At 37.1% G+C, this 27,564-nt stretch overlaps 1 protein-coding gene and 1 pseudogene across 1 annotated transcript in view; both read left to right on the forward strand.

Annotated features, from left to right (window-relative positions):
* DSG2 (desmoglein 2) overlaps positions 1–22,804 on the forward strand; it is a 42,688-nt gene extending 19,884 nt beyond the window's left edge. The window contains exons 6-15 of the mRNA XM_063299224.1: positions 695–861; positions 2,376–2,510; positions 2,603–2,788; positions 3,577–3,839; positions 6,193–6,335; positions 7,762–7,989; positions 9,499–9,726; positions 10,625–10,752; positions 11,878–12,210; positions 19,921–22,804. Of these exons, the coding sequence (XP_063155294.1) occupies positions 695–861; positions 2,376–2,510; positions 2,603–2,788; positions 3,577–3,839; positions 6,193–6,335; positions 7,762–7,989; positions 9,499–9,726; positions 10,625–10,752; positions 11,878–12,210; positions 19,921–20,862 (2,753 nt within the window). The 3' untranslated portion in view covers positions 20,863–22,804. The remainder of the gene's footprint in view (positions 1–694; positions 862–2,375; positions 2,511–2,602; positions 2,789–3,576; positions 3,840–6,192; positions 6,336–7,761; positions 7,990–9,498; positions 9,727–10,624; positions 10,753–11,877; positions 12,211–19,920) is intronic.
* Positions 16,534–16,682, forward strand: LOC134495079 (U2 spliceosomal RNA; annotated as a pseudogene).
* Positions 22,805–27,564: the final 4,760 nt, after the last annotated feature.

The raw sequence follows: 27,564 nt of genomic DNA on the forward strand, positions 1-27,564 counted from the left end.
AGCATCCAGAATTATAGTATTGCGACAGAGTAGAAATATCACACACTTATTTTATAGTATTGTTGGGGTGGGGCATTTAGAAAACATAACTGAATAGCTGAGAAGCAGTGCTTGACTGGCACAAAAATATGAGGCCCAGTACCCCAAAAAGTCCTGTTTTCAGTTTTATTATACTTTCTGAAGAGTATGATAGTAGGGAACAGAGAATACACATGTGCCTTACTCCTTAACCTTGAGCTCCTTACTATATAGTAATTAAAAAGGCAAAATCTCATAGACTATAAAATAGAGCATAACAAACCAAGGATAGGGGCTGAGCTAAGTCTCTGCTTAGGATAAATGTTTCATGGTGATGCCTTTATCAGGACCTTCTCTCTTACTGGGTTGACAAAAATATAGCTTCCCTTTCCATTTATCTAATGTATCTATTCTGCCTCTGATGCCACTGAATGTTTGTTTGGGTTTATACATTCTGCTTTTCATTTAGGAGCTTGAGATGGCATACATTGCACCAATAGCTTTTTAGTATTCAGAGGCTGAGATTACATTAGATGAGTTTTCTCCCACGTGCCTTCAGGAATGGTTTGCCCATGGTGTTAAAAGCAGGGCAGTTGCAATGGTCAGGAAGGAAATGTGCACTGTTGGCCATTGCTATCTGTTAAGAATATACACTTGTAAAACCTATTCTTCTTAGGTACTCTTGTGCTGAAGATAAATGCAACTGATGCAGATGAGCCCAATACACTCAACTCCAAAATTGCTTTTAAAATTATTTCACAAGAACCTAGTAATCCTCCTGCATTTATAATTAACCAAGCAACAGGCGAAGTTCAGACCGCAATATTCCAGCTTGACAGAGAGGTATTTTTTCTCTCTTAATATTCTTTTAATCGTTTCTTATTTATCTAGTTTCTTGTTTACTTAGTAGAAGTGTGATATATACTGTTAATATCTTGTGCAAAATACTGGCTTGGATCCAGGGTAATTGAACTAAAGGGTTCCTTCCATTTATGGAAGATACTGAAATGTCATGGAGATTCCTTGATGAAATAAGAGGAGGAGACTGATCTTCACCAATTTCCCTTCATCTCTGTGTCACTTCTCCTCCTAGCCTGGAACATCTTCCAGTTCCATGTAATAGTCTTTCAGGAGGTTGGGTGTGCTGCTGGTAGAAGTCACAATTGCCTTCTTGGTCATTTCCTGTAAGCTAAATGTCACTCACTATTTCTTTGGATCCAGCCCAGAGAATCCTTAAGATTTTAGTCCTAATTGTGATTTTTTTTAAAAAAAAGAATTATATTGTCTTTCTTTTTACCTTCAGTTTACAAATAAATAATTAAAAGATGTAGAAACTGTTAATAAGCAGATCCAACATTTTAATATTTTAAAATAATAACAGTTCACAATAACAGTGGCAAGCAGTTAACTATAGTAAAACATAATCATTAATAAAAGCTCAGTTGGATACAATTCACTTAGCCAAATTTAAAGAGGACTTGTTTGATATTTATGTAGTGATTCAGATCCATTTGATCTTCAAACCTCAACTTTGAAGCTCAGCATGTATACTTGAAATGGGGGGTTCTTCCCCATGAGACCTGCAGTGTATTTTGGCTGGATTTCTAGACTACTAGGTGGCTTAAAGCAATAGTTTGTTAATCATTGGTATATGAACTTAATAATAAATAAAATGTATGTTAATGACATATATGCACAAACACATACACACAATCTAATATTTGAGTATTTTTCCAAAACCTTGTTTCACTTTGGCTAGACCTGAGCTCATACAAATTCACTGAACTTTTATGAAATATTTATACGTAGTGGAGGTGCTGTCTTTTTATGGTAAGACTTGTATTGTCGCTCTCCTGCAAAGCCACAATATGATTGTGAACCTTTTTGATTTGGAGGATTAGAAAGAGAAAATATCCTTGTCTTCTGGGGAGGACCACAATGTGTAAATGGCTTATACCTTTGCAAGTTGTTTCTATGGCCTTCTGCTTTCCTGTCTTCTGCTTTCCACTACTTCAGAATACTTTGCTTACTTCCACTCCCAGGCACCATGGTTCCCTCTGTTTGTGCCTTCAGGCAGCAAAAAGGAAGTGTTAAGTTTCTGCACTTACTGTAAATTTCTGCACTCTCCAAGAGTGATAAATATGTGGCCTCCAAATGTGGCCAGAAGGTACAGATACTGATAGTTGTAGTTCATCAATCTCTGGTATTGAGATGGTATTGAGTCTCCACACTCTCTTTAAGGTTCCCCAGGTTATGGCACCACAATTATCTTTCAGCTAGAAGGGGTGGCATTAAACCTTTCACTTAGACACTGCTTTTGTATATCCTAACGTTCATACTATTTGACTGCTCTGCAGGTGCACAGTAAGTATTCCTTGGTTGTGGAAGCAAGAGACTTTGGTGGCGATTCAAATGGGCATGGTCAAGAGACCACTGTACAGATCAAGATTCTGGATGTTAATGACAATATCCCCGTCCTTGAAAAGGCTGTGGTGAGTAAAAAGTGTGTCTGCTATTATGTGGACAGTTTCTTTCGATTATGATCAGAAAGGTGTGTTATTTTAAAGGGCTTTTTTATTTACAGTATGAAGGAAGTGTAAAGGAAAATATAGCTAATGTGGAGATCATGCGCCTGAAAGTCTTTGATCAAGATGAACAATTTACTGATAACTGGCTGGCAAACTTCATGGTTGTGTCTGGCAATGAAGGAGGCTATTTCCATATAGAAACAGATTCACAAACCAACGAAGGAATTCTTACTCTGATTAAGGTTAGTGGATGTGGAAAGGCAGTGTGCTTGCTCCATTGAACTCAGTCCAGTGATGGTACCTAGCAAAAGAAGAGCAACAATGAGAGCATATAGCACAATGGCAAGCTGATCTGATCTGAATGAGCATTCTGCACAGACTGCTATAATCTCATTTTAACTACATCTCTGTGCTATGTTCCATTGTGATGAGATTTTATAGTATGGTAGGATGCTTTGCACATACTGTAGAGCGGTTGTGTTCTGCATGCCCACCTACAACACATACCCACAAACAGCATCCATATAGTTCAGATTCTCATACTTCATAATAATTTAGACAGCTCATTTTCTATTCCACAAATTACATTACAACTCTTGCTTTATCTTAAAACTGTGGGATAATATAGCATCAGTTTTTTTATATAACTATAGTCAAGCTAAGCCATTTAAAAAGAGGTTGGGAACTGTTTTGGCCCCTGTTGTCATAGACTTATGTATGCCTGACGTCAAGGGTGGATAGAGGCTCCTAACTCAGTTGCCTGATGTATCTGTTTTTCAATATAGGATCTACTGCATATGCTCTGTTCTCTTCTGTGCCTGGATCTCAGTCTGATACAATGACATGAAAACTCAAAGAGTCTTTTCTGCTCTTCTTTATATTGACAGGACTCTTGTAGATTTCCAAGTGTATTTTATGTCAAATAATATTGAGGTTACAATAGTAAACCTCCACCAAGATCCAGAAGGATATGCAAGTGGGTTAATTGCAATTACATTCTAAGTTATGACTTTTTTCATTCTCTCTGCAGGAAATAAATTATGAAGAATTGCAGACACTTGACCTGAAGATAGTTGTTTCTAACAAAGCAGCATATCACAAATCAATTATTAGTCAAGGTTACCAAGCAAAACCAGTTCCTATTAGAATTAAAGTGGAAAATGTGAGGGAAGGCCCCATATTTAAGCCCAAAACGTTAGTGATTAAAACAAGTGAAACAATGAAAATAAACCAGCTTATTGGAAGCTTTCAAGCTTATGATGAAGACACTGGAAAAATAGCAGAACACATCACGTAAGAGTTATTTATTTATAAATAAACATGTATGCCACTCAACTCCCAATGACTTGGGTGGCTCACAACAATCAAAACAAAGAATTACAATAAAACCAATTAAAAGGAAGAAAAAAATATAAAAGATGGTAAGAATGACAGACCAGATAGAAGCAACACAAACTCCATCGCCAAAGGCCTGGTTGAAGACCCAGGTCTTCACATTCTTCTAAACAATAGAAGAATGGGGACCATCTGGATCCCAGCAGGAACCTGATTCCAGAGGGCAGGTGCTGCTACAGAGAAGGCACGTTTCTGGGATCCTGATCAATGACATTGTTTAATTGAAGTATTATCAAGTAACCCAGTGACAATCAACTGATTCCATATGAAGATAAGACACAGGGGAGCTGTGCTGGATCAGACCAAAAGCTTGCTTAGTTCAGCTTTTAGTTCTTGCATGGCTTATAAGATGCCTCCAGGAAACTCACAAGCAAGACACGAGTACAGTAACGGCCCTCCTGCTTACATTCCAGAGCAATGTATTGAGTGGCATAATGCATCAGATACCAGAAGTACTGAATGGTGATCACAGTACATAGCCATTGATAGCCTTATCCTCCATAAACCTCTCTAATCCTATCTTGATGAATAACTGCATTGTATGATCTCCCACCATTCAGCTTCATTGATAATTACTGGGTTTTAGTTATTGGAGAAGGAGAAAATTCTGTCCCTATGGGCCTTCAATATACTAAACATAATTTCACCACTATCACGGTCCATCCTTGTTCATCCTTTTCTTTTAAGTTGAAAAGAGGTGCAATTTATGCCTTATGCTTCCCAGTGGGTTTTTTTTTGTTTGTTTTAAATATATTTGCAGTGGCAGCTTGGATAATAAATGTGCAGTATCAATATGATACAGGTATATGATGGCTCTCCACTAATGGCATACTGGAAAATTTAATGTTCACATGTCATGTTAAAGTGTGGTTTTACCCATTGTTTGTTGAGCAAACTAGAGTTAGTGCAAAAGAACAAAGCAGAAATGGCTTGTTGGGCCAACTTCTGGTTGGTTTCCCCTTTTAGCTGTTCTTGCCATGTACCTCTGGATTGGTTAGAAATTTGAATAATACCAACTAGAAATACACCAAGAAACTACAATCAAACTCTTCATTTATGCATCACACTTAAGGCATGATTTTAATCAGGAAACTCATAGCAAATACTAGTGTTGGTATGTGAATGTACTGCCATGTTTTCATATCAAACAGAAACAAACCAGGTCATTATGGCTTAGTGCAGTTTGTGAACCCAGTCAATGTGTAAGCAAAATAAATGGCATGAATTCACTTTTTTATTGTACAAACCCAAAATGTCATCTTTGGAGATAACTACAGTAGCTTTTTAAAAAATGTGTGATTTTCTTCAGAAAGCGATTCCTGTGTTACCTTTTTCTGCATTTTTCTGTGTGGGTGTTTTGGCTTTTTTTAAAAAAAGTATGAAGTGACCCTGAGATGTTGGAGGAAAAATGGAAAAACAAATGGAAAACAAAATTGCCATATTCTGGAACAAACAGCCCCATGTATTTACTTTATGAAATGTTTATGGCACAGAATGTTAAATCTTTTTTAGAAAGTCATCACCATGAAGGTATTAAGTGGCCTTTCACTCAGCTGGAATTACGGTATATACACTGTAACTTTTCTAGATTCTGCTGGCAGGTTTAAAAGCAAATTAGTGCATACTACTGATCGTTTGTTTATTAGGCTGTGGGGGCAGTGCCCGATTCTTTTGGTCAAAACTTTTTGAAATACCTGGGAAAATCATCCAACAGTTTTTCTCAGTGAGCCTTGCAGTTGGTTCAATGTCCATATTTCATAAGGCATATAAATTGATTTAACATACAAAATTGATTCAGTTCCAATTAGCTAAGGTAAAAAAACCATGGAGAAGTACATTTCATCTTTCATTGGGTCAGTGGAGTTTGAGTGTGTGGCAAATTGCTCTGTCTGATAACACAGTAACTCTGAAAACCCCAAAAGAAAGGATAAATGTATTGAAATTTGATTGTTGTTTATTAACTATAAATAGAAATATGTGTAGATGTTTAAAAAGTTTGTGTGTCTCCTCAGAAATATATAGTTAAGTAGGTTGGTAAAATGAGTACCCAGCTTGCTGGGGAAGGTGATGACTGGGGAAGGCAATGGCAAACCACCCTGCTGTATAGTCTGCCAAGAAAATGTCATGAAAGCGGCATCCTCCCAAAGGGTCAGACATGACTCGGTGCTTGCACAGGGGACCTTTCGTGCCTCATGTATGTTTACTCTTAAGTTTGTATGCTTCTTTTCACATATATTTAAAATTTACACAGGTATGCCAAAGGTACTGATATTGCAAACTGGTTGACAGTAAATTCTAAAACAGCTGAAATCAGACTGCTTAAAGTCCCAGACTATGAATCACTGTATGTCGTCAATGGTACTTACACTGTAACAATTTTGGCCATAACTACTGGTAAGTAGTGAATATTTTATTTGTTGTACCCTATAATTGTTGTTAATTGTCAAGAGTTGTAAGGTCTGGTGGGATACACATTTAATAAATAATTAAGCAATGTTCTTCCCATTATTCATGCCAAATTCACATTGGTTAATTTTTTTTAAATCCTACAACCCACCAAAATTGCCTGCAATATATAGTTAGAAAGCAAGTAGGAGACGAAACATTTTAATAATCTGTAGTACCCTACCTTTCTCTTTTCTCTTTTCTCTTTTTTGGGTGGTTCAAAACATATAAGGCTTTGGAAAAATGCCAGCAAATGGCATAGAGAAAGCATGAACAAAACTGAATTTTCCTACTCTGAAGAAATTGGTGTTGGTCTTAATTTTATCAAACCACAGCCAAACTAGTAGTCTCGGATTGTGTTTCAGTGAACTGGTAGGATTGAGATTACACAACATTTAATGATCTTGTCATGCGAACCCAGAATCTTTGTCTTTTTTGCATCAAGATTAGGCTCCAGTAACCCAGAACAGATTAGTTTTGAGTAATTTACCTTAACCTGGCTACCTTATGCTCAAAATCAGGAGAGAGCTTTAATGTAGGGTAATTTTCTTTTCCAGCTACCTGCAGAGAGATCAGTGTCTAGGGTGGTTTTTAGAATGCAACTTCTCTAAGCTTTCGATTTCTTTGATTTTCTTTGCCTTGGTGAATGTGCAGATTGCTAAATAGGTGCAGAAAGTAGTTGAGAAAATAAATCTAACTCTCTGCTTCATCTATGCTGGCTCTGACTCCATTTTTCTTAAACTGCACCCCCAACCCCCATGGTAGCCATCCAGATTCCACAAAAGAGACAAGGATGCTGGCAGAATAACTGCTGCCTTTATAACCAAGGCAGACTTGGATTCCATTGATCATCGGTCTCTGCATTACCAGGTGAATCCATTCCCTGAGGACAACAGCAGACTGGTTCTGTCACATCATGCACAATCAGAATATTTCACAACATTCTGCTTACTAGAGAGCCAAGATCACTTTTCCCCCTTGAGTAAATCCATAATGCGATCATACACCTTTCGTGTTGTGTGGAATTCTGGTGTGTCATTATGCTAAATGAATGTAGGAGCAGAGAGTTTAGTAAAACAGTTGCATTGTACAGTGAGAGCTAATAATCTAAAACTGACCATAGTGTAATCTGAGGCTCTGAATTTTTGAATAGTTGTCTCATTAACTATGATGAGTGTGGAATAACACTATAGCAGTGATCCAAAACATTTTCATGAGTATGAATTGTATTTTATATTCTTCCCAACTATGTAAACTTCTCATAATTCAAACACTGGGCTCACATTTAAAATCTTGTACATGCTTAGAGAAGCAAACAGGTTTCTAATTGATCAGCAGTTTGTATAAAAATAGATGTGCCTTCTGTGCTTTACAGACTACCCTCCAAAAACAGCTACAGGTACCATTGTTATTCAGGTTGAAGACACAAATGATCACTGCCCAATTCTTGTGACTCCAACAACAACTCTCTGTACTGATGCAAAGTATATTAATATCAGTGCTGAGGATCAAGATGGACATCCAAATGGTGGCCCTTTCACTTTCATGGTCATTGATGAACCTGGAAGAATGTCAGACAAATGGAGAATTGGCCAGATAGATGGTAAGTCAGTAAGAGTCAGTACCACATTTTATAGAGATTTGAGTGGCTCTGAAGCTACAGGATTTATGAGAGCATAACCTTGTGGCTTGGTTCTTGTATCATGCCAAGCAGTCATGTGGTTGGATTGGTTTTAGCTGAGATGCATGAACCCAGTTATTGTAATTTGTAAATCCCATGAAGGATGGGTAAATTGGCATAGCATAAGCTAATCTATGGCAGACATTCTATTAATAGATGGTAGTTTGCTGCCTACCTGCTTTTATAGCTTGTTCCTGGAGATGAGAGAGAGAGCACTGGTGGAATTCTAGCTTAGTAAAGAGCTATCTGACTAATTGTGACCAGTTAGTTTAATATTAACCAATGCTGTTTTAAGTAACTGTAGCAAACTGAATTTTGTCTTACTGGGAAAAGGGGCTAAAACATCTTATGCTGAACAATTGAGACTGAGATTTGTCCAGTGATAAGCTGCTGCTGCTTTTTGGTCTGGTGCACACATTGTATTAACCCTGAATATGGTTGGTTTGGTTTTAACTCAAGACAATTTATATGAACTAGCCACTGTGATTTATAAACCACCATTTATGATTTAGCATATTGTTTGAATTTAGCCATGTACTATATGGTTTGTTCAGTAAGCCATGGTTAAATGCCCTGTGTGAATCCATCTTTTGTTTTGACCTTGATAGCCAGATCTTATACTGGAGAGCAGCAGATTTGCATCTCTACATTTGTATCTTTTCCTCTAAAAAATATTCCTGATTTCCTTTCTGCTCCGAAGAACTGGTGGTCAAAGTCAGGGGAGAAATATTAGTGGTGCTGCTTCATTGTAGATTAGACTAGATTCAGTTATTTCATTCAGATATAATCCTTCCAGGCGGAGGGATTGTTTCTGGTATATCTGAATGAAATGGGGCAACATGTTTAGCGCCAGTTGTAAAATAAAATGGAAGTAGGTTTAGGAGGGCATCCCAAAGCCTGCAAGCTCCACAGCTAGGAAATCTTTTCTTCTCATGATTGACTGAATTACCTTGAATGGATTGAACTTCCACAAATACATTGTGGATGTGGGATTAGAGTAATATTTCGATCATCCAGAGAATTGTAGCTTTGTACACAATGTGCAGTTTTTCAAAACATTGTGCAATAGTTACAGAATCTAGAAATGTATAGTTGTCTGCTAATAAGAATTAGATTAGATTCACTTACTGTATTCACTCCTCCTCTTTTGGGGAGATGGGCGGTAACAAAATTTGAATAATAAAAATAAGAATGCTTTTTTTTTAAAGCAACTTCTCCTAACTTGGGTATGCTTTAGAAGTACAGATCAGCTCCCAGAATTCCTATCAATGACCATTCAGGCTGAGGAATCCTGGGAGTTGAAGTCTGCAAGGTTGGGGATGACCGCTGTAGATAACAGGATGGTAACCCCAAAGGTAGCAAGACTTCTGGTTTTATTCATTTCTATTACATTGCTGAACTCTACTGTTGTTTTTTTTCTTCCCTACAAAGGGACTAGAGCCCAGCTTCTACCCCAGGATGTGACACCTGGCATATACAAAATTCCTGTTTTAGTGAAAGATAACCAAGGTTTCAGCTGTCCTGACCAACAAGTTCTGGAGGTGCACGTTTGTGATTGCAAGGGTGACGGTGGTTGCAAAGAAGCAATTGTTAGCTCCTCTGTTTTTCTGGGACCTGCTGCAGTTGCACTGATGATCTTGGCATTTTTGCTGCTACTCCGTAAGCTTTTAATGTTATTCCATAATGTCTAGAGTCATGATTAGCACTAAACAAGTCTCTGACCCAAAGGCCCCTTCATTTGAGAGCTTGCAAATCTTTCACTTCATTTAAAAAAGGAAGACTGTAGACTTCCATAATTAATTCCTACTGTAATAAATAGGAGTTAAGAAACGCACCTTTTTATTTTGTTGTATATAATGTGGGATGGAACATTACAAAAGGCATACAAATGTTAAGGTGTTATTGTTTTTTTTCTTTTTGTTTCTGACTATTTAGGAGCTGGTGTTTCACTTTGATTCTTGCTCAAGTTGTTCTGGGCTTTCTTCTTAAGAAAGCCATATTGGCAGCTAAGAAACTTCCAAACTTGGAGTAACAAGGGCAGGACAGAGTGTGTGTATATGTATGTGTATATACACTCAGTCCTGACCTTATCTTGGTACTCCTGCATATACACATGTATACGTATATACATATTTGCTTGCTTTTTTAAAAAGTTAGTGTTTCAAGGTGCTAGTTTTTACACCTAGCAACAAATTCTGTATTGATATCTAACCATTCTGGAATGTATACAAACCTGAATATATGAAAGCACTTAAAAGCAAGCAAGATGAAAAGGCGAGAGGTTTCTTTCTGCTGATAGTGCTTGATGCTCTGTTCTTCTCATTGGAATGTTAAAAACTGTTGAGCTATTAGAAAACAAAGATCAGGGCTGAGCAGGAAAAGTGCCTGTTTATCATCATATAAGTTGCTCATCTCTCCTGGAATTTTTTAATAATTTTGTTCTGATTGTGGAATGTTTGTTTGAGATGGATCAGATTGCACATGCAGATGCACTCAAGGTTTTTTCCCCTGGCATGTGATCTTTGGTTGCTCACTGCTGTGCTGTGTTCCTTCGCAGTCGTACCTCTCTTACTGCTGGCTTGTGGCTTTGGATCAGGTGGTGGGAAAGGCTTTGTAGCCATACCTGATAACAGTGAAGAAATGTTGCGTAACTGGAATAGTGAAGGAGCAGCACCTGAAGACAAGGTATATTGCATTTTGCCTTTTCTTTCTCTTACTTTGGTTTCCCATTTCTTAAAATGTGCAGAGGCTGCTTGAGAAAACAAGCTGCTTTAAATAAGGCAAACTTGTCTTAAAAGGATATGCTAAAACGGACTGGCAAAATTAAAAGGACTAATATATGTAGGGCAGTGTTTTTCAAACTTGCCAGCTTTAAGAGGTGTGGACTTCAATTCTCAGAATTCCCAGCCAGTATCTTAAAGTTGCAAAGTTTGAAAAACACTGATCTAGAGCACTGATCTAGAGCAAAATCCTGAGAGTGCCTTGGACTGCAAGAAGATCAAACCAGTCCATCCTCCAGGAAATAAAGCCAGACTGCTCACTTGAGGGAATGATATTAAAGGCAAAACTGAAATACTTTGGCCACATAATGAGAAGACAGGACACCCTGGAGAAGATGTTGATGCTAGGGAGAGTGGAAGGCAAAAGGGAGAGGGGCCAACCAAGGGCAAGGTGGATGGATGATATTCTAGAGGTGACGGACTCGTCCCTGGGGGAGCTGGGGGTGTTGACGACCGACAGGAAGCTCTGGCGTGGGCTGGTCCATGAAGTCACGAAGAGTCGGGAGCGACTAAATGAATAAATTAAAAAAAAGAGCAATGTCAAGTTACCAGGCCTGCAGTAATAAATGCAGTGACTTAGTAAGCCCCATTTAAAGCACTGGATTTAGGTTGCAGCCATAATCATATTTACTGGGAATTCAAGTCAAAACAGCTTTACTGCTAAATCCTAATGTTATAAGAAGGTCCTGTTGGTTTCAGATAAACACCAGCAGGGTGTGAGAAAATGATTCTCATTTTTTTTCTGAAGTACCTTTAAAAAGCTGTGCTTCTCCAACTTTGTTTCCACCTGCTCTTCTCCAAGCAATGTGCTTCTAGGAGGGGCTTGAGAGGAACACAGAAGTAGCCACAATGTAGAACCCTGTATTTCCTTAGGTGTATTATAAACCTTTCCTTTTTCTCTGAGTAAGAAGTACCAGACCAGGCCAAGACCAAATTCACGTAGCAACCTAGCAAAGCCATTCCCTTCATGGTTTCAGTGTTGCTCCTTCCAGGCTCAGATTTGCTTTTTAATTGTTGCCTTTGACGTTAGGCAATCCTGAACCTCCTTACTTCCTCTGGTTTGGAAAAGAACCTGGGAAGTGGGGCAGCCATCGCAGGTGCAGGAGCAGCAGCTGGAGCAGCAGCAGCAGCAGGGAGCGGCTTTTCCTCTGCAGTCAAGGAGCAGCATGTCAGCAGCAACACGATCACGAGATGGCAGAGAGAAGAGCAAGAAGCTCTTCTTTCCAGTGCAGCGTTTGGAGGTGCCGCAGCAGGGGCGGGCTTGACTGCAGGCAGGACAGTACTGATGGGAGCTGGCAGAACCCTGGCCATGGGAAGTGGCACCATCAGGAATGAAGAATTCTTACGGGATTACTTCAGTGAGGTAAGAGTCTACTTTCTGAATTCATTCCATAGATCAACATCTTCTACCTTTCGATGATATATATTGACCTAGGTGTTTATTAATCTTGTTGGATTTATCATGGTTGGGTATATGTTATTGCAGGGAAGGGCATCTTTTTCCCAATTGGGGGAACTGTAGCTTATTCCTTGGACAGGCCAGCAGGCTTCATTAAGAAATCTCCTGTTGGTGACACAGGGATAGGACAGGGGGGTGGAGGGAGAGAATGGGGCTGAAAACATTCAGCCTGGCTTTGCATGCTTTTGAGGAAGTGGAGCAGGGGGATAATTAGGGCTAGAAGGGCCTTTCCTTTTTTTGCCAAGCATTTTCCCATTGTAGTTTAACTATTTTGCTGCATAATTTTTGCACACGCTGGAGGACATTTTCATGGATTTTCAAGAGGGTTACAGTTCTTCATATTTCAATGATATCAGACAAATCCTCTGCTTCCATCCCCTTTGCCTCATTTCCTTTTTAAAACTATAACTTTAGTTGCAACTGCCGCTGTCAGTATTTCTCCTAAAGGCATATCAGTTGTCCACGATTTCTCCTGTATTGCCACGTTTCAAATAGTGCTCTGCCCCTGATGTAGCATGATTCCAGACTATGCTCTGGAAAGATGCTTTCCAGTAGTCTCTGGAAAGTTGCTATTCCAGAATGTAATCAGGAAGCAGGGCAAGCTATTAGGAAGAGATCCAACCACACTTTTAAAGAGAAAAGAAGAAAGGATTGGGGCAAAATGCCATTGATCCTTGTTGAATTGTTAAAAAGATGTCAGTAGAGCTTGCCCCCTTATTCCTGGAAATAAGGAAAATGTTCTTTCCCAAATCAGTAAACTTCTGCTGTGTTTAAGCACCATCCAAAGTTTAAAATTAAACCGGTGAACTTTCTTTTTAATTTTATGCATAAACTTTTTTTTTGTAATAACTTTATTAAAGTTTTAATAAAAAAGATAAAAACGAACAAACTAATATTTAAGGTGAAAAAAAGAAAGAAGAGTAAAGAAAGAAGAAAGAAATATAAAGAAATAACTTCTGATTTTCTTTTACAACAGCTGTAGGTACAAAATTAAACTGAACTCTTACTCTATGGTTACAACATAACTTTCATTTTTTCTATCATCTACTATTTTTTCTAATCATCAAACCCATATATCGTAATTTCATTTTTTTCTGTTTCATGCAAAAGGTCCAAAAGGGGTTTCCAATCAGCATTAAACTTAATAATTGTCTTTTCTCTAATCAAGGGCTGTCAGTTTAGCCATCTTGGCAAGCTCCATCATCTTCCCTATCCACTCTTCCATTGTGGGTAATGTCAAATCTTTCCACCATTCTGCCTATAGAAGTCTCACTGCTGTTATCATATATAAAAACAAAAGTTCCATGAGTGTTTTCCAACTTTTTGTCAATCAGTCCCAGAAGAAATATATCTGGCTTCAGTTGTATATTAATCTTTAAAACCTTCTGAATTAATGTCTGGGTCCAATTTTTTTTTCTTTTTTATGTGCCCACCAAGCATGGTAAAAAGTGCCCTCTAATTCAGATTTCCAACATAAATTCGAAGTACCTTTATATATTTTACACTGTTTTTTCCCCTGACAAATACCAACGACACATCATTTTATAAAAATTATCTTTGAGATTGTAACGTAATATAAATTTCAGTCCTTTCATCCACATATTCTCACATTGTTCCATTTGTATGTTATAACCAAAAATTTTAGCCCATCTTATCATACATTCTTTCACTTGTTCTTCTGTTTCAAATTTCAATAAAAGTGTATACGTTTTAGCAATAACATGTTCATCATTTGTACATAATTCTGTTTCAATTCAGAGTTCCCATATTCAAAACCAAAGGTCCTTTTATCTACTTCAGATCTTTCTAATAATCATACATGGGAAAACCGTTGAAACATATATCCTTCTAATGTCAAATCTTCTCTTTTTTTTAATTCAAGATTTTATTCATTAAAAATTTCTACAAAAGAAATTCTACAAGACATATATACAAAAAGATTTTTCAACAAAACAAATTAACAAAAAAATCAACATACATTTCTACACATCTTGCTATAATGTCTTATGATTTTAACTTTCCTTTTTCCTAAGGAAAATAGGTGTGTCAACATATACAAATCATATAAATAAGAGGTTTCCGACTAAACTAGCTAAAGATATATATTAAAACCCCTAATGTTATTCCCAGTAATTTTGAACTCTTATTTTACTATTTATTTCAAAATATGCGCTTCTTTACAATACAAAACCCAATATCATTGCTTCAGTTTCATCAACTGCATGCAGGTAATCAAAAATTGGTTGCCACATTTCCTTAAATTTCAAAATATTATCTTTCATTATACATGTTAATTTTGCCATTTGTGCTAATTTGATGAGTTTTACTATCCATTCTTCCATTGTTGGAATAGTTTCCCTTTTCCAATACTAATCTGGCCTCTGTGATCATGTAAAGCATCAAATTACTATATTGTTGATCGCCATCAAAGAGACCTAATAAAAAAAATTCTGTTTTTTTTCCCCATCTTTTTCTTAAAAATTTTCTGAAATGTATCATGAATCTGTGCCCAAATTTTTTTTGCTTTGCTACAAGTCCACCACATAGGATAGAATGTTCCTTCCATTTGCTGAGATTTCCAACATGTATCTGAAGTGTTAGTATACATTCTTGCTAGTTTTTGTGGTGTCAAGTACCATCTAAACATCATCTTATAAAAATTTTCCTTTAAATTATAACAATGAAAACTTTAAATCCTTAGTCCACATTTTTTCCCATTTTTCTAATGGAATGTCATAACCAATATTTCTTGTCCAATTAATCATGCATGTTCATTTTCTTGATTTGTTTGTGACAAGATTTTATACATTTTTGTAATAATATGATCATTATTTAAATATAATTGTTTTTCAAATTCTGATTCTTCTTTTTTAAATTTATAGTTCTTTTTATCTAATTTGAATTGTTCATTTAATTGGAGGCAAGTAAACCAATTACACATGTGGCCTTCATTTTGTAGTTCTTCCCGAGATTTTAAAATAGGCAGACCACTTTGATCGAATTTCAATAGATCTTTATATCTTAACCATTTAGTCTGGTCCCCTAGACTTTCCCTTCTTGATAGGGCTTCTAATGGTGATACCCAATTTGGTATATTTGGAAGTAATCTTTTTTTGTATTTGTCCCAGGTCTTAAGTAACGTTTTTCTAATAATGTGATTATTTAAATTCTTTGTTCAATTTTACTTTTTCATAGCAGATATAAGCATGCCAACCAAATTTAATTTTGTGTCCTTCTAACTGTAAAAGTTTTTGATCTGCCAATATTAACTAGCCTTTGATCCATAGAAAACAACAAGCTTCCAGATATAACTTAAGATCAGGTAATTCCAGGCCTCCCTTCTCTTTGGCATCTTGCAATTAATTCTTGGTTTTTTTCCCTGCCATAGAAATTTCAAAAATGTCTTTTTGCCATAACTTAAAAGTTTTTTCATTTATCAAAATTGGAATTGTTTGGAACAGAAATAACATCTTTGGTAATATATTCATTATAATTGCAGATATTCTTCCTAAAAGAGATAATTATAACTTACTCCACCTCTCTAAATCTAATTTAATCTCAGACCACATTTTCTCATAGTTGTTGTGGAATAATGCATTATTATTAGCTGAAAGTATTATTCCCAAGTATCTAATTTTCTTTTCTATTGTAAAGCCAGTTTTTTCTTTTTAAAATTTCTTGTTTTGGGGTCATATTTTTACTCAATATTTTAGTTTTTTGGTTATTAATTTTAAATCCTGCTACCTCTCCAAATTCTGTTATTTTTTTCAATAAATAGTCTGTTGAATCTAATGGGCTTTGTAAAGTAAACACTAAGTCATCTGCAAATGCTTTCAATTTAAATACTTGTTTTTAATTTTTATCCCTTTTATTCGTTTATCAAATCTTATCTCTCTAATAAGAACTTCTAAGACAAGAATGAATAATAAAGGTGACAATGGACATCCCTGTCTCGTTCCCTTTTCTATTTTACAATTATCTGTTACTTCTTTGTTTACTATTATTCTAGCTTTTTGTGATGAATAAATTGCTTTGATCCCCGTCGTAAAGTCTTTTCCAAACTCCATTTTCTCCAATACCTTGATCATAAATCTCCAATTTAAATTATCAAAGGCCTTTTCAGCATCCAAAAATATTAAGGCTATTTGGGTTTCATTATGATGATGTGCATATTCCAAAATATCTATCACTGTTCTTGTGTTGTCTTTTATTTGTCTTTTTGGTAGAAGGGCTTCTCTGCCTTTTGGCTAAGATCAAATGTATCTGTTCTTACCAGTTTAATGTCAAATCTTCTCTTGATTTCATTTTGAGTTCTCCCTGGAAGGATTCCCAGATGTCACCATAAGTTAACCGTTTATGTTTAGTTATCATTTTTTATGCATACACAATTAACAAAACAATCTTTAATCATAAAAACAAAAAATTAAACTAAAAATACAAATGGAGGAAGAAAAGAAAGAAGAAAAATCTACCTTATATATTTATTTATTTATCTAATTTATCCCCGCCCATCTCCTCCCATTGGGGGACTCTGGGCGGTTTACAACAATCTATTAAAAACCAATATATATTTACCAATAGTCACTGGTTTACTAGTGAACTCACTACTATAATAGTACAGAATATTATTGTAGAATATTACAAAATCACACATATTGCTGCATCCTTTGATTAGTAGAAAATATTGCCTTTCCCAAAATAGATCACAAATTTCTGGACTTCTGGGGAAGAGATGGCAAACTAAAAACTTTTAGCAGAGCTGACAACCAGTAACTGGCTCTTCATAATTCCTCTCTGGACAAAGAGAGGACTTGAGATTGCCCACAAGTGCTCCAGACAGTTGCTGCTTGCAAGGAGACAGCAAGACAGCAGTCTCCAGGAAGTTTAGAGCTCTGGGAGATGAGGGAATAGCCATCTTGTTCAAACCACAGTCGGCACCTTTAAGGACACTGGGTTCGCATACTTCCTCTTCGTTTTCTAATCACTTTTAGAAATTGCTTGTTAACTGCTTTTCACTTATTAGGAACCTTTGGATCGACAAGATTTCAAGCTATAGAAATCAATCAATAAAATAAATAAATAAATAAAAGATTTACAGCGGTGGGTGAGTTTCCTTCAATCCTTAGCAAAAGAAGTTTTTAATACAACTTTAAGGACTTAAAAAAAATTTTTTTTTGAATAAACAGTCTCAAAGGGTGATCAGAACATTGATTTTGGAAAGTTACAGATGAACTAATGGTCCAGATGAATTTGAAATAAGACTTTGAAGGTTGGACAATAGAGGGAACCAGAAGGAACTAAAGATTACAATTAAAGGAGAAGAACGCTTAAATTCAATTTACTAATACAGAATGAAGCAAAATATTTTAAAGTTGGACATATTGAAGAATATTTTTGAACAGTGGACCCAGAAGTTAATTTTAAGAGTATCTGCCTCTATAGATAGACTATGTTTAAAAGATGTTATGGAAGAGGAACAAGTTTTACCTGACAAGATTGAGGCTGATCTGAAAGTGTACTTAAAAATGTCAGGTTACAAGAATGATATGGAAAAAGATGCTGTACTGGTTATACAAAAGCTGCTGCCTGATGTCTTAATAATTAAAAGGAATATACAAATAACAAACCAAGAGAGTGACCTGGATAATTTTCCTATATTGGATTTACAAAAGAGGCTTGTTAAAGCTTTGAAGAATTTTGTGAGAAGGGACAAAGAAAAAATGAAAAGAAATCAAGTTCTAGGACATTATTTGAAGGGACTAAAGATCAAGATTGTTAAAAGTAAAAGGAGGGAATATAAAGTTGATTTATTTGATCAAGGTTAAAATAGATACATTGTAATCTCTGGTAACCCTTAATGGACTTTCACTGATCAGGACTGAAATGACAAAGCTTTAAGGATTTGTTTAGAGATAAGAGATGGGATATGGGTAGAAGAGATCATTTGTTGTATTTTAAGAGAAGGTGATAAGTTACTAAAATTGTTTATACTTGTGATGAAGGGGGAAGTCATTTCTTTATATGTATATTTTTTCTTTACTATATTCTTATTTTTTTTTCTGCACCTTTTTAATTTTTTTTAGTTTGTATTCATTTTTACCTTTGCAACTTTAATTTTTAATAAAATTACTGTAAAAAAACAAATTAGATCATACACTTCTGGCAACCATTCCCTGACACCTGGTATAGTATCATATTTCCAATTTCTAAATTTGATTCTTTTAGTCACTCCTCATGCTTGATACAGCCATAATTCCTTATAAGTCAAATTCTAAAGCTTTGGTATATAGTTCAACATTACATTAATGTTTTTAACATTTAAAGGTTTTCCCATAAATCTGCTTATATACATTAATACACTATCCCAAAAAGCTGCCCAAAAAAATCACATGACCATATCATATGGGCCAGTGGATCTTCAGTTTTTTTTTTACGTTTTGTTCTGATACCATCTTGCCTTAGTAGATGAGGTTAAAATTCCCCAGTCCAGTAATTAATTTTCTGTAACAGTTAACTAAGTAGTTCTGAGAGGGCTCAAGATGGGGGTGAAGTTTTTGCTGTCCTTCATTGTTGGAAGCTAAGAGATGTTCATCTGAGGTGTCCTGCATGTGAATGTGGCCTTCCCATTGAACCATCCTCCATGACTTGCTCCAGTTTCTTTAAATAGTTTGTGATTGACCACTTTTTGATACTTTTGAATTCAGTTAGCAGATCAACACAAAAAACATTCACAGATCCATGGTTTTCTCAGTCTCCTTATGCTGACCAGCACTGGGTAAATACAGAGACGAGATAGAGTTCTGTAGGCATGGGAATCCCACTCTTTTTTCTACTCTCTCCCCAGCCTCTTCTGGTTGTTAGTTCTTCAGGTTTCCTACAACTGCCACTCTAATTCTCACTCCATGCTCCTTCCAAGTACTTTTTCCTGCTTATCCTACCCATCCTGTACTTGGTACTCTATCACTGACCTTTCTAACCAGGGCAGGTCAGGGTTGCAACCCAAACGTTTGAAGAAAATCAGGCTGGAGAAGCCTCTCAAAGCAGCCTCTCCCCTCTCCCCACCTCCTCCAAAAAATATTAACAACTGTTTATCATAGTTACTAGCAATACTTTTTGAATCATATATAAATAAAGGTGACTTATTTATTTATGTTGTTTGTTTATTATATTTTTAATCCATCAAATTGTAAATGTTCTTGATGTGAATTACATAGAAAAATAAAAAGAGAATAAGAATGCACTGTAATTCAACCCTAAAGCCACCTCCGCCCCCAAAACTAACATATTCTCTGCCATTAATACATCTAAAAGTTTTCATGGGAAAAAAAAGAGAAAGTTTATGAGGCAACTATACAAGGGGCTAAAACTGACCCTTTTAAATCTACTGTCCTGGAAATCTGCTACCAAAATATGAATTGGGGGGTCCTTGCTCTTTTTGTCCAAGTAGAATGGCTCTGGGTTGGAGTGTTCTGCATACGAATGTCAGTGGCTTTGTAGTTTGGAAGTATTACGTAACTCTGATGTATGAACTAATCTGATCTAGAGGCTTTAGTTAAAGAAAATTACAACTTCTGAAATGTGAGTGCTCATTATTCTTGTTTTTCCACATTTTAGAAAGCTGATACTTTTGCTGATGCGGATGAAGTGCAGCTTGCCAAAGATTGCCTACTCATTTACTCACAGGAAGAAGAACATGATTCCCCTCATGGTTCAGTTGGCTGTTGTAGCTTTATTGAAGGCGACTTTGATGAACATCTCCTGGATGACTTGGGAGACAAATTTAAGACTCTGGCTGAGATCTGCATGGGCAAACACACAGGCCTAGAAGCAGAGCAGCTCAGCTCTCACACCCAGAAAGTAATGAATGGATCCGGTCTGCAATACTCACAGCAGCAAAATGCACTGAATGCTGAACACACCTATTCTTCGGGGTCTGTCTACAACGTACCTGAACTTGGGAAAGGCTTTGGTTCCGAAACTGTGACTGAGGAAACGGTAACTGAGACAACTGTTAAAACTAAGCCTGGCCTGCAGCCAGTAAAGCGGATCCCAGACCCTATGATTAGTAGCAGCAGCAATGTTGTAGTGACAGAAACATCCTACACGGCAGTACCATCAACAGTCATCCGTGACCCTCAGTTTAAGGAGAATGTGGTAGTGACAGAAAGGGTCCTTGCACCTGCTTCTAACTTGCAGGACATGTTAGAAATGCCTGCTGGAGTCTTCCCAGACCTTCCAGATTCAAAGTACGTTGTCGTGAGAGAAAGGGAGCGGTTCCTTGTGCCTAGTTCTGACTTAAAAGCGTCTTTGAGCATCCCCAATCTGTCAGAAGGGCAGAACATGGGATTAACTGAGAGAGTAATGACACCAATTTCTGGTGTGCAGGCCACAGCTGATTCAGGCACCTTTTCTGGAAATGAAAGGCAGGAACAGATTTTAATCTCTGACTCCTCCTTTAACCAAAGTAGCCCAGAGGAAGTGCTTCCCACGGGTTCAACCTTGAGCAAGTCCTCAAGGGTCAAAAAATACAGCTCTGTCCAATATACACGCTCATAGGTGGTAAATTTTCACCCATCACTTCATATGTAGTATTTAACGTTGGTAGGATTGGTGCATTTCCTTCTCAAAAGCTTGAATACATTGCCTCACTTTCCTAACAATGCTTATTAACAATCCATAAGGGTGCAACCTTAAAACCACTTACTAGGAGCAATGCCTCATTGAATAATGTAGGGTTTATTTCTGAGAAGTTACTCATAAGATTGCTCTGTTAGAGCTCCTGCAAGAGACTCCCCAAGCTTGCACAGCTAGAAAAAAATATTGTTTATCAAAAGAGTAACATAAATCTCTGTATGACATCAAAGCTAGTATATTTTTAGTCTGGTTGATAATCCAGTTAAAGTCAGTTCAGTTTTGTTCATTGTGCAGCAAATTCTACTGGCCTGCACCATGAGCCTAAACATGGTACTTTCAATTATTTTTTTAATGAATTCACTGGATTTATTGTTTCACCAGTGTAGTTAATGCTGAAGTATATATCAGCAAATTTGAACATGTTTGTTTAGTCAAACTGACTTCAGAAATGTGTCTTTTAAACAGCACAGTGTTCACAGTCAGCTTCCACTGAGCTTGGTGGGGTTTATTCTTCAGTCTGTACAGTCAGGATGCAGCCTTAAATCTACAATTTTAACTGGTATGAGGTTTGTTACATAAAGAGGGAGTATTCATATTCTTTAAAAGAATGGATCTCACTTGATTTTAAAAAATTAAACTCTAGATTTTTATAAATTCTCTACCAATAGAGACCAAGTGGAATGCGATTTTGTTTTTTGTATTTCCTTTTCAAGCTGAATTAGTTTGTCTGCGTAGTTGGTTCAAATACTGTATTTGAACAGGATATTACATTTCTGAAGGCAGAATTCCATCCACTGTGGGGGGGGGGGGTTTACCCTAGATGCCAGATATCATCACACAATCTTGCTCAATGCCATGGCCATCAAAAAAAATTAACCTTTGTCAATCTCAAGATTTCCGCCATTTTTTAAAAAAATGTTTACTTTAAAAAAAATGAGGTTCTGCACTCTGGATGCCTATCCTGTATTCTCCTCTGAGTTTCCTTTTCTACCCGACAGACTGTCGGGATTCCACACCCCATTGGACAGGCCCAGTCTTGGTTAGCCTGTTTTATGGAAGAAGGATTCCCTAAAGATGATTCCCAACGATGTCTTTCAGATCTGCTGATCCCTCCCTCTTGTGCATGGGGAGTGCAGTTTTATTAGATAAGAATCATTCTGTAAATACTTGAGTGCGCTCTAAGGTATGGAATCAGGTTTGGCTTTCTTTGCATGTGAAATGAGTTCCTGTGTTGCTCAACAGATAAACCACTAGAGATAGATCAAATTAAAATAAGTATCCAGTGTGGGATGCAGAAATAATATTGGACTTAGAGAAGGAGAGAATTCAGCCTTGAGGCCTGTTTGATGCCCTTGTACCATTGATACATTTTTGTTTCACATACTTCGTAAAGACCTTAAGCTAAAAGATATAAATAATGACCATAGCATGTTTTGAGTTGGACATTTTTGTACATAATATGTCTGTCTGATAATTGAAATGTTAATATGAGAGGAAATATGAATACATATGTTTATGTTTTGGGGTGAACAATGCATTCATAGGATCAAACATCTGCTGATTTTAAGTTTTCTCCTTTTTAAATTCATAGTTCTGTCTATGGCTATTATATATGATGTCATGTTATAGTGAATTTAAGCCACTTCAGTAGTCCACAGTGGACTTACGGTTATTTTCATATTTTTCTCATCTGGTATGGGAATACAACCTGCTTGATTTCAAAATGTAGTAACTGATTTCAGGGTTCTTAACTTTCATTTTATATATCTTGACTTTGCTGTTTAAGCACTAGTTTTGTAGTTGAGGAATGGGCTGGATATGCTGGAATTTTTTAATGGAATTTGAAATAAAACCAAAAAACCTATGTGGTTCGCAATTCTTTTAGCTCATTTTAAAGGAGGTTAGTATGCACATTAAATTCAGATTGCTGTCAAAATTGCTGCCAGTTATTAGTCCAATGAAATCTTTGTAATGAGACATATCCTACATGCCAAATGGTGTTGATTCAGAAATCAATCCCATAGAGTAAACACAATACAATTTGCTTCAAATAAATGAGTTTAGGACTGCAGTCTTAACCAGGTTTTGTCATAATCAGATATATTTGCATTCTGTTATCACCAAAGCAATTATGGAAGACCTTTTCTCATGAGAAACAGACTAAATTGAACACTTGGTTAATGAATAATGAAAGGATTGAGACATGGAGTTGAGTTCACTCTGATAAATCTATGATGACAAAGTGGGTGCTGGGACAAGGGAATCTCACATGAATAGTATGATTTGACGTGTGTTTACCTGAACATAAATCCTACTGTTTTTAATGGTATACAGTGAGGAGTAAGTACAATGAACTCAGTTGTGTTTTTTTCTGAGGACATCTGAAAAGGATTGCATGTTTTAGAATTTTGTTATTTTTTTTCAGGCATAGTTTTTTTTCACATTCCTGCAGACTAGGTAAACAAGGGAAGAAATAAAACTTTTGGACTAGCAGTGATCAGAAGATGAGTACAATATTACTCAAAAATATTCTGGTGTCTAGAAGTATCACAAATGGAAAAGCCCTGTATCAGTGGATAAAGGACTGTTAATCTGAATTGATATAGGGAAAGATGTAATTGTCTATCACATAGATTCAAATGCAGGGAGAGGGACACAGTTACGAATATAAATGCCATTGTTACACACACAACCCTGTGGTTAGAAATACCCTCCTTCCATCATTGGTACAGTCACGTTATAGGTGGCTTTGTTTATGAAAACAAAGACTTTGGGTTGGATCTCAGTCCTCTGAAAGCAGTGGATGTTCTGTAAGCGTAATGAAGTTTGTATTGTGCTTATGGATTAACAATTGCCTTCAACCCAGGGGATCATAAATTGAAAGGTTCCTACGCTGTGTGAGCTAATCATCAAAAATCAGGATTTGCAGGAAATGTTGATTCCTGAGCCCTTTACATCAGTTATTGTCAATTGGCTCATACACTGAAAAGCAGCAAAACAACAGACTGATACTATAATGAAAGCATAAATTATAAAATGTAACGCTGTCTAACCTAAAGCTGTGCCTGTAGTCCTCAATTCCAATCCTAATCTCTCTACCAGGGTTCCACTAGAGGTCACTAGGGGTTCCCTGGGAGATCAAGATACATTTTAAAAATCATTTCAAACTCAGGCAACTTCACATCAAAGAGGTAAGTTTCATTGTTAATGCATATATACAGGCCTACACATGCAATGAATAAAATAATTTTGTAACGTCTGGCCTATACTTGAGCCTGAATGTGCAGGGGTTCCCCGAGGCCTGAAAAATAGTTCAAGGGTTCCCCCAGGGTCCAAAGGTTGAGAAAGGCTGCTCTATACTGATCACATCGGTGTTTTTTACTTTACATCACTAGATGGCATAATTATCACGCTTGTGAAAATACTGTTACTGCAAGATGATCTGGACAGCCTCTTGTTTTTCAGCTTTCAGTACACAACCGTAAGAAATGTTCTGTTTTTGAAAGTGAAAAGAAACTAAAGGACTAAACTGACACCTAGCTTTGTTTCAGCAACCTTTTCAGGGAGACAGAACAGCTGCTCCTTGTAAAAGCAGGGAATAATTTCTTGAAATAAGGAGACCCTCAGCTTTTAACCCTTAACCAGCAGTGGAAGCATCTACATATTGGGGCAGTGCTGATTAAAACTGTTGCTTACACATTGAAGATACTGTAATACAGTGCTGTAACATACTTGGAAGAGAGCCAGTTTGGTGTAGTGGTTAAGGCTTCAGGCTAGAAACCAGGAGACCATGATCTCTAGTTCTGCCTTAGGCACAAAGCCAGCTGGCTGACCTTGGGCCAGCCACTCCCTCTCAGCTCTAGGAAGCAGGCAATGGCAAACAGCTTCAGGAAAAATCTGCAGGGACTTGTCCAGGCAGTTGCCAGGAGTCAACACTGACTCAAAGGCACACACACACACGAATAGCCTACAAAGGATGATGATCCACTAAATTTTGAGAGCCAGTTCGGTGTAGTGGTTAAGGCAAACCGAGCGACTGCGAGTGCCTAAAGTCCTGCTTTAGGCACAAAGCCAGCTGGGCAACCCTGAGCCAGCCAGTCAGTATATTCTTAGATAGTTTTAATGGAGGTCTGGAGAAATTCATGGATAGAGCTATCAGTGACTGCTGGTCTTGATAATTGGTTACTATTTCCTGAATCAGAGGCAGGGTATCCTAAATACCAGTTGCTGGGAAGTAATCGGTAAAGAGGGATAGCCTTTTCTTATCCATGCTTATGAATTCTCTGAATGCAGCTATGGGGCCACCCTTGGACACAAACAGAAATAGGTGGGTGCTTGGATTGGTCTGATCCAGCACAACTGCTTTCACATATGGTCTTTGACTGTCCTGCAGAATTTCCACAGTCAGTGATCACTGAAAATTAATTGCAAGGTTCCCCATAATTATGAATTGGACCTAAAAATGTAGTATAAACCTAAAAGCAAACATAACAAATTTCCTGACCCCCAAACCCAGTGATAAAAATGGAATGTGACCCCATCTATTTTCTTCACTTACTACAGCCCTTGGCCACCCAAGAAATATGAAGCCCTCAGTCGCATAAGTTGCCACTCACTATCTGAAGATTTAGTATCTCCCAAAGCAAGCATTTATTTAAAACAAACATAGCCATAGTAAAAAGAAGAGAAAAAAAAATCCAAAATCCACAGCTGGGCTTTGTCTTTATCAGAACTGACTAAAATGCAACAGAACATTGTACAAGCTTTTAGTTTCTCTAGACTACTTCACCAGGCAGGTACACACATCAGGAGATAGGCAAAGAAACGATAGAGACAGACAGACAGACAGACAGACAGACAGACAGACAGACAGATGATAGAGGATGGATGGATGGATGGATGGATGGATGATAGGTGATAGATGATAGATGATGGGTGATTGATAGGTGATTGATAGATATAGATTTATCAATCAAATTTATATAACCACCCATCTCACTGATGTTACTCCAGGTGGCAAATATTCATAATTTCTGTAGCTCAGAACCCTTCTCAAGCCAGAGAATGTGGACCTTAGATTGCACCTACCTTTCTAGGGATCCCACACAAACACACACACACACACACAAAACCCCTCTTTTCTGTAAATACATCTCAAATCAATCCTACCCTGAGCAAAATATACAATCTCCTGATCTGGCAGAGGCTTTATATTTGTAAACTTAGACATTATCCCTAAAGTTGCAGCAAGTCAAATGACAGGCATCTGTGACAAAGTTCAGAGGTAGCTAAATTAGCCTGTAGCAGAGAAACAAAAAAATAGATACCAATGTTAAAGCCTATTATATTTATTGCAGCATAGCTTCTGAGGAACCAAAGCCATTTGGTCAGATGCAAAAAAATTCTTCATTGGCTCAACTACTCATGCATTCAAACTCCTACACAAATCCATGAGTATGTGTGTACCACCACACACATATACATAATAATCTAGTCAGATTCCCTTTGGACTGCACTTCTTCCTCTCCTGATGGCCAATTGCATGGGAGAAACAGATTGGGGTAACTCCTTCCCATCCCCCTCCTACTAGTTGATCTCTCTCCGAAAGACTTGGTTCTGCGGAATTTGATTGGCAACCATATCTTCTAGTCAATTTTGCAATGCCTACCCAAAACTCCTAGCCTTGAACCTCATGGTTGAGACCCATTTTTTTCCATACTGCACCATCTGCAAACACATGAAAATGATAGTTTAACAACTTAGAAACATATTATATCAAACAGCACGAAGTCTGAAAAAACCATCATAAAAGCCATCTGGCACTTCAAGTTTTTGAGGGAAAATAACAGGATGAGTTGATGCATGTGTCATGAGTTCCAAGAGAAAGACATTTTACACAATAATAGATATATTATATCCCCCCCAATCCCAGCCCCCATGTCCTTTCTTGTCCATTTATATCCTTAAGAAGTGACAATTATTTTCTGTTGCATGCTAACTTCAAACTCTCTTGTGATACTCTTAAGATTTGCAGCTTAAATCTAACTCATTGGCCAGATATTTGGAATTTGCTCTGGGAGGTCATTTGTGTTAAGTTAAACTACAATGACTTTATGGATCTGCAAATAGTGTATCAGACTTTGTGCCCATTAAAACTTATATTACAGTACACTCAAGAAGAATAGCTGTGTTTATGACTGAGGTGGCATACAACAGAGTCGTTTAACACTAATTAATTTTAGTAAATAAATTCATTCTGGCATAAATTTTAAGGATTATAAGTGCAGTGCATCCAATGTATGAAGTATGTTCGTGAGAGAGAACAATTGGAGGTAGGAATGGTAAAAGAAAAGGCCAGAAAGAGAAGTGAGGTGAGAAATGCCAATGATGATGCCAATGATGATGATTGCCGATAGATACTGGCAATTTGCAAACTAAGTATTGAATGTGAAAATACATCATTGCACTGGTACTTATCATTCTTTTTGTTGTTGTTTATTCGTTCAGTTGCTTCCGACTCCTCGTGACTTCATGGATCAGCCCACGCCAGAGCTTCCTGATGGTCAACACCCCCAGCTCCCCCAGGGATGACTCTGTTACCTCTAGAATATCATCTATCCATCT

Source organism: Candoia aspera, chromosome 3, assembly GCF_035149785.1.
Source record: "Candoia aspera isolate rCanAsp1 chromosome 3, rCanAsp1.hap2, whole genome shotgun sequence".
Taxonomy (NCBI): domain Eukaryota; kingdom Metazoa; phylum Chordata; class Lepidosauria; order Squamata; family Boidae; genus Candoia; species Candoia aspera.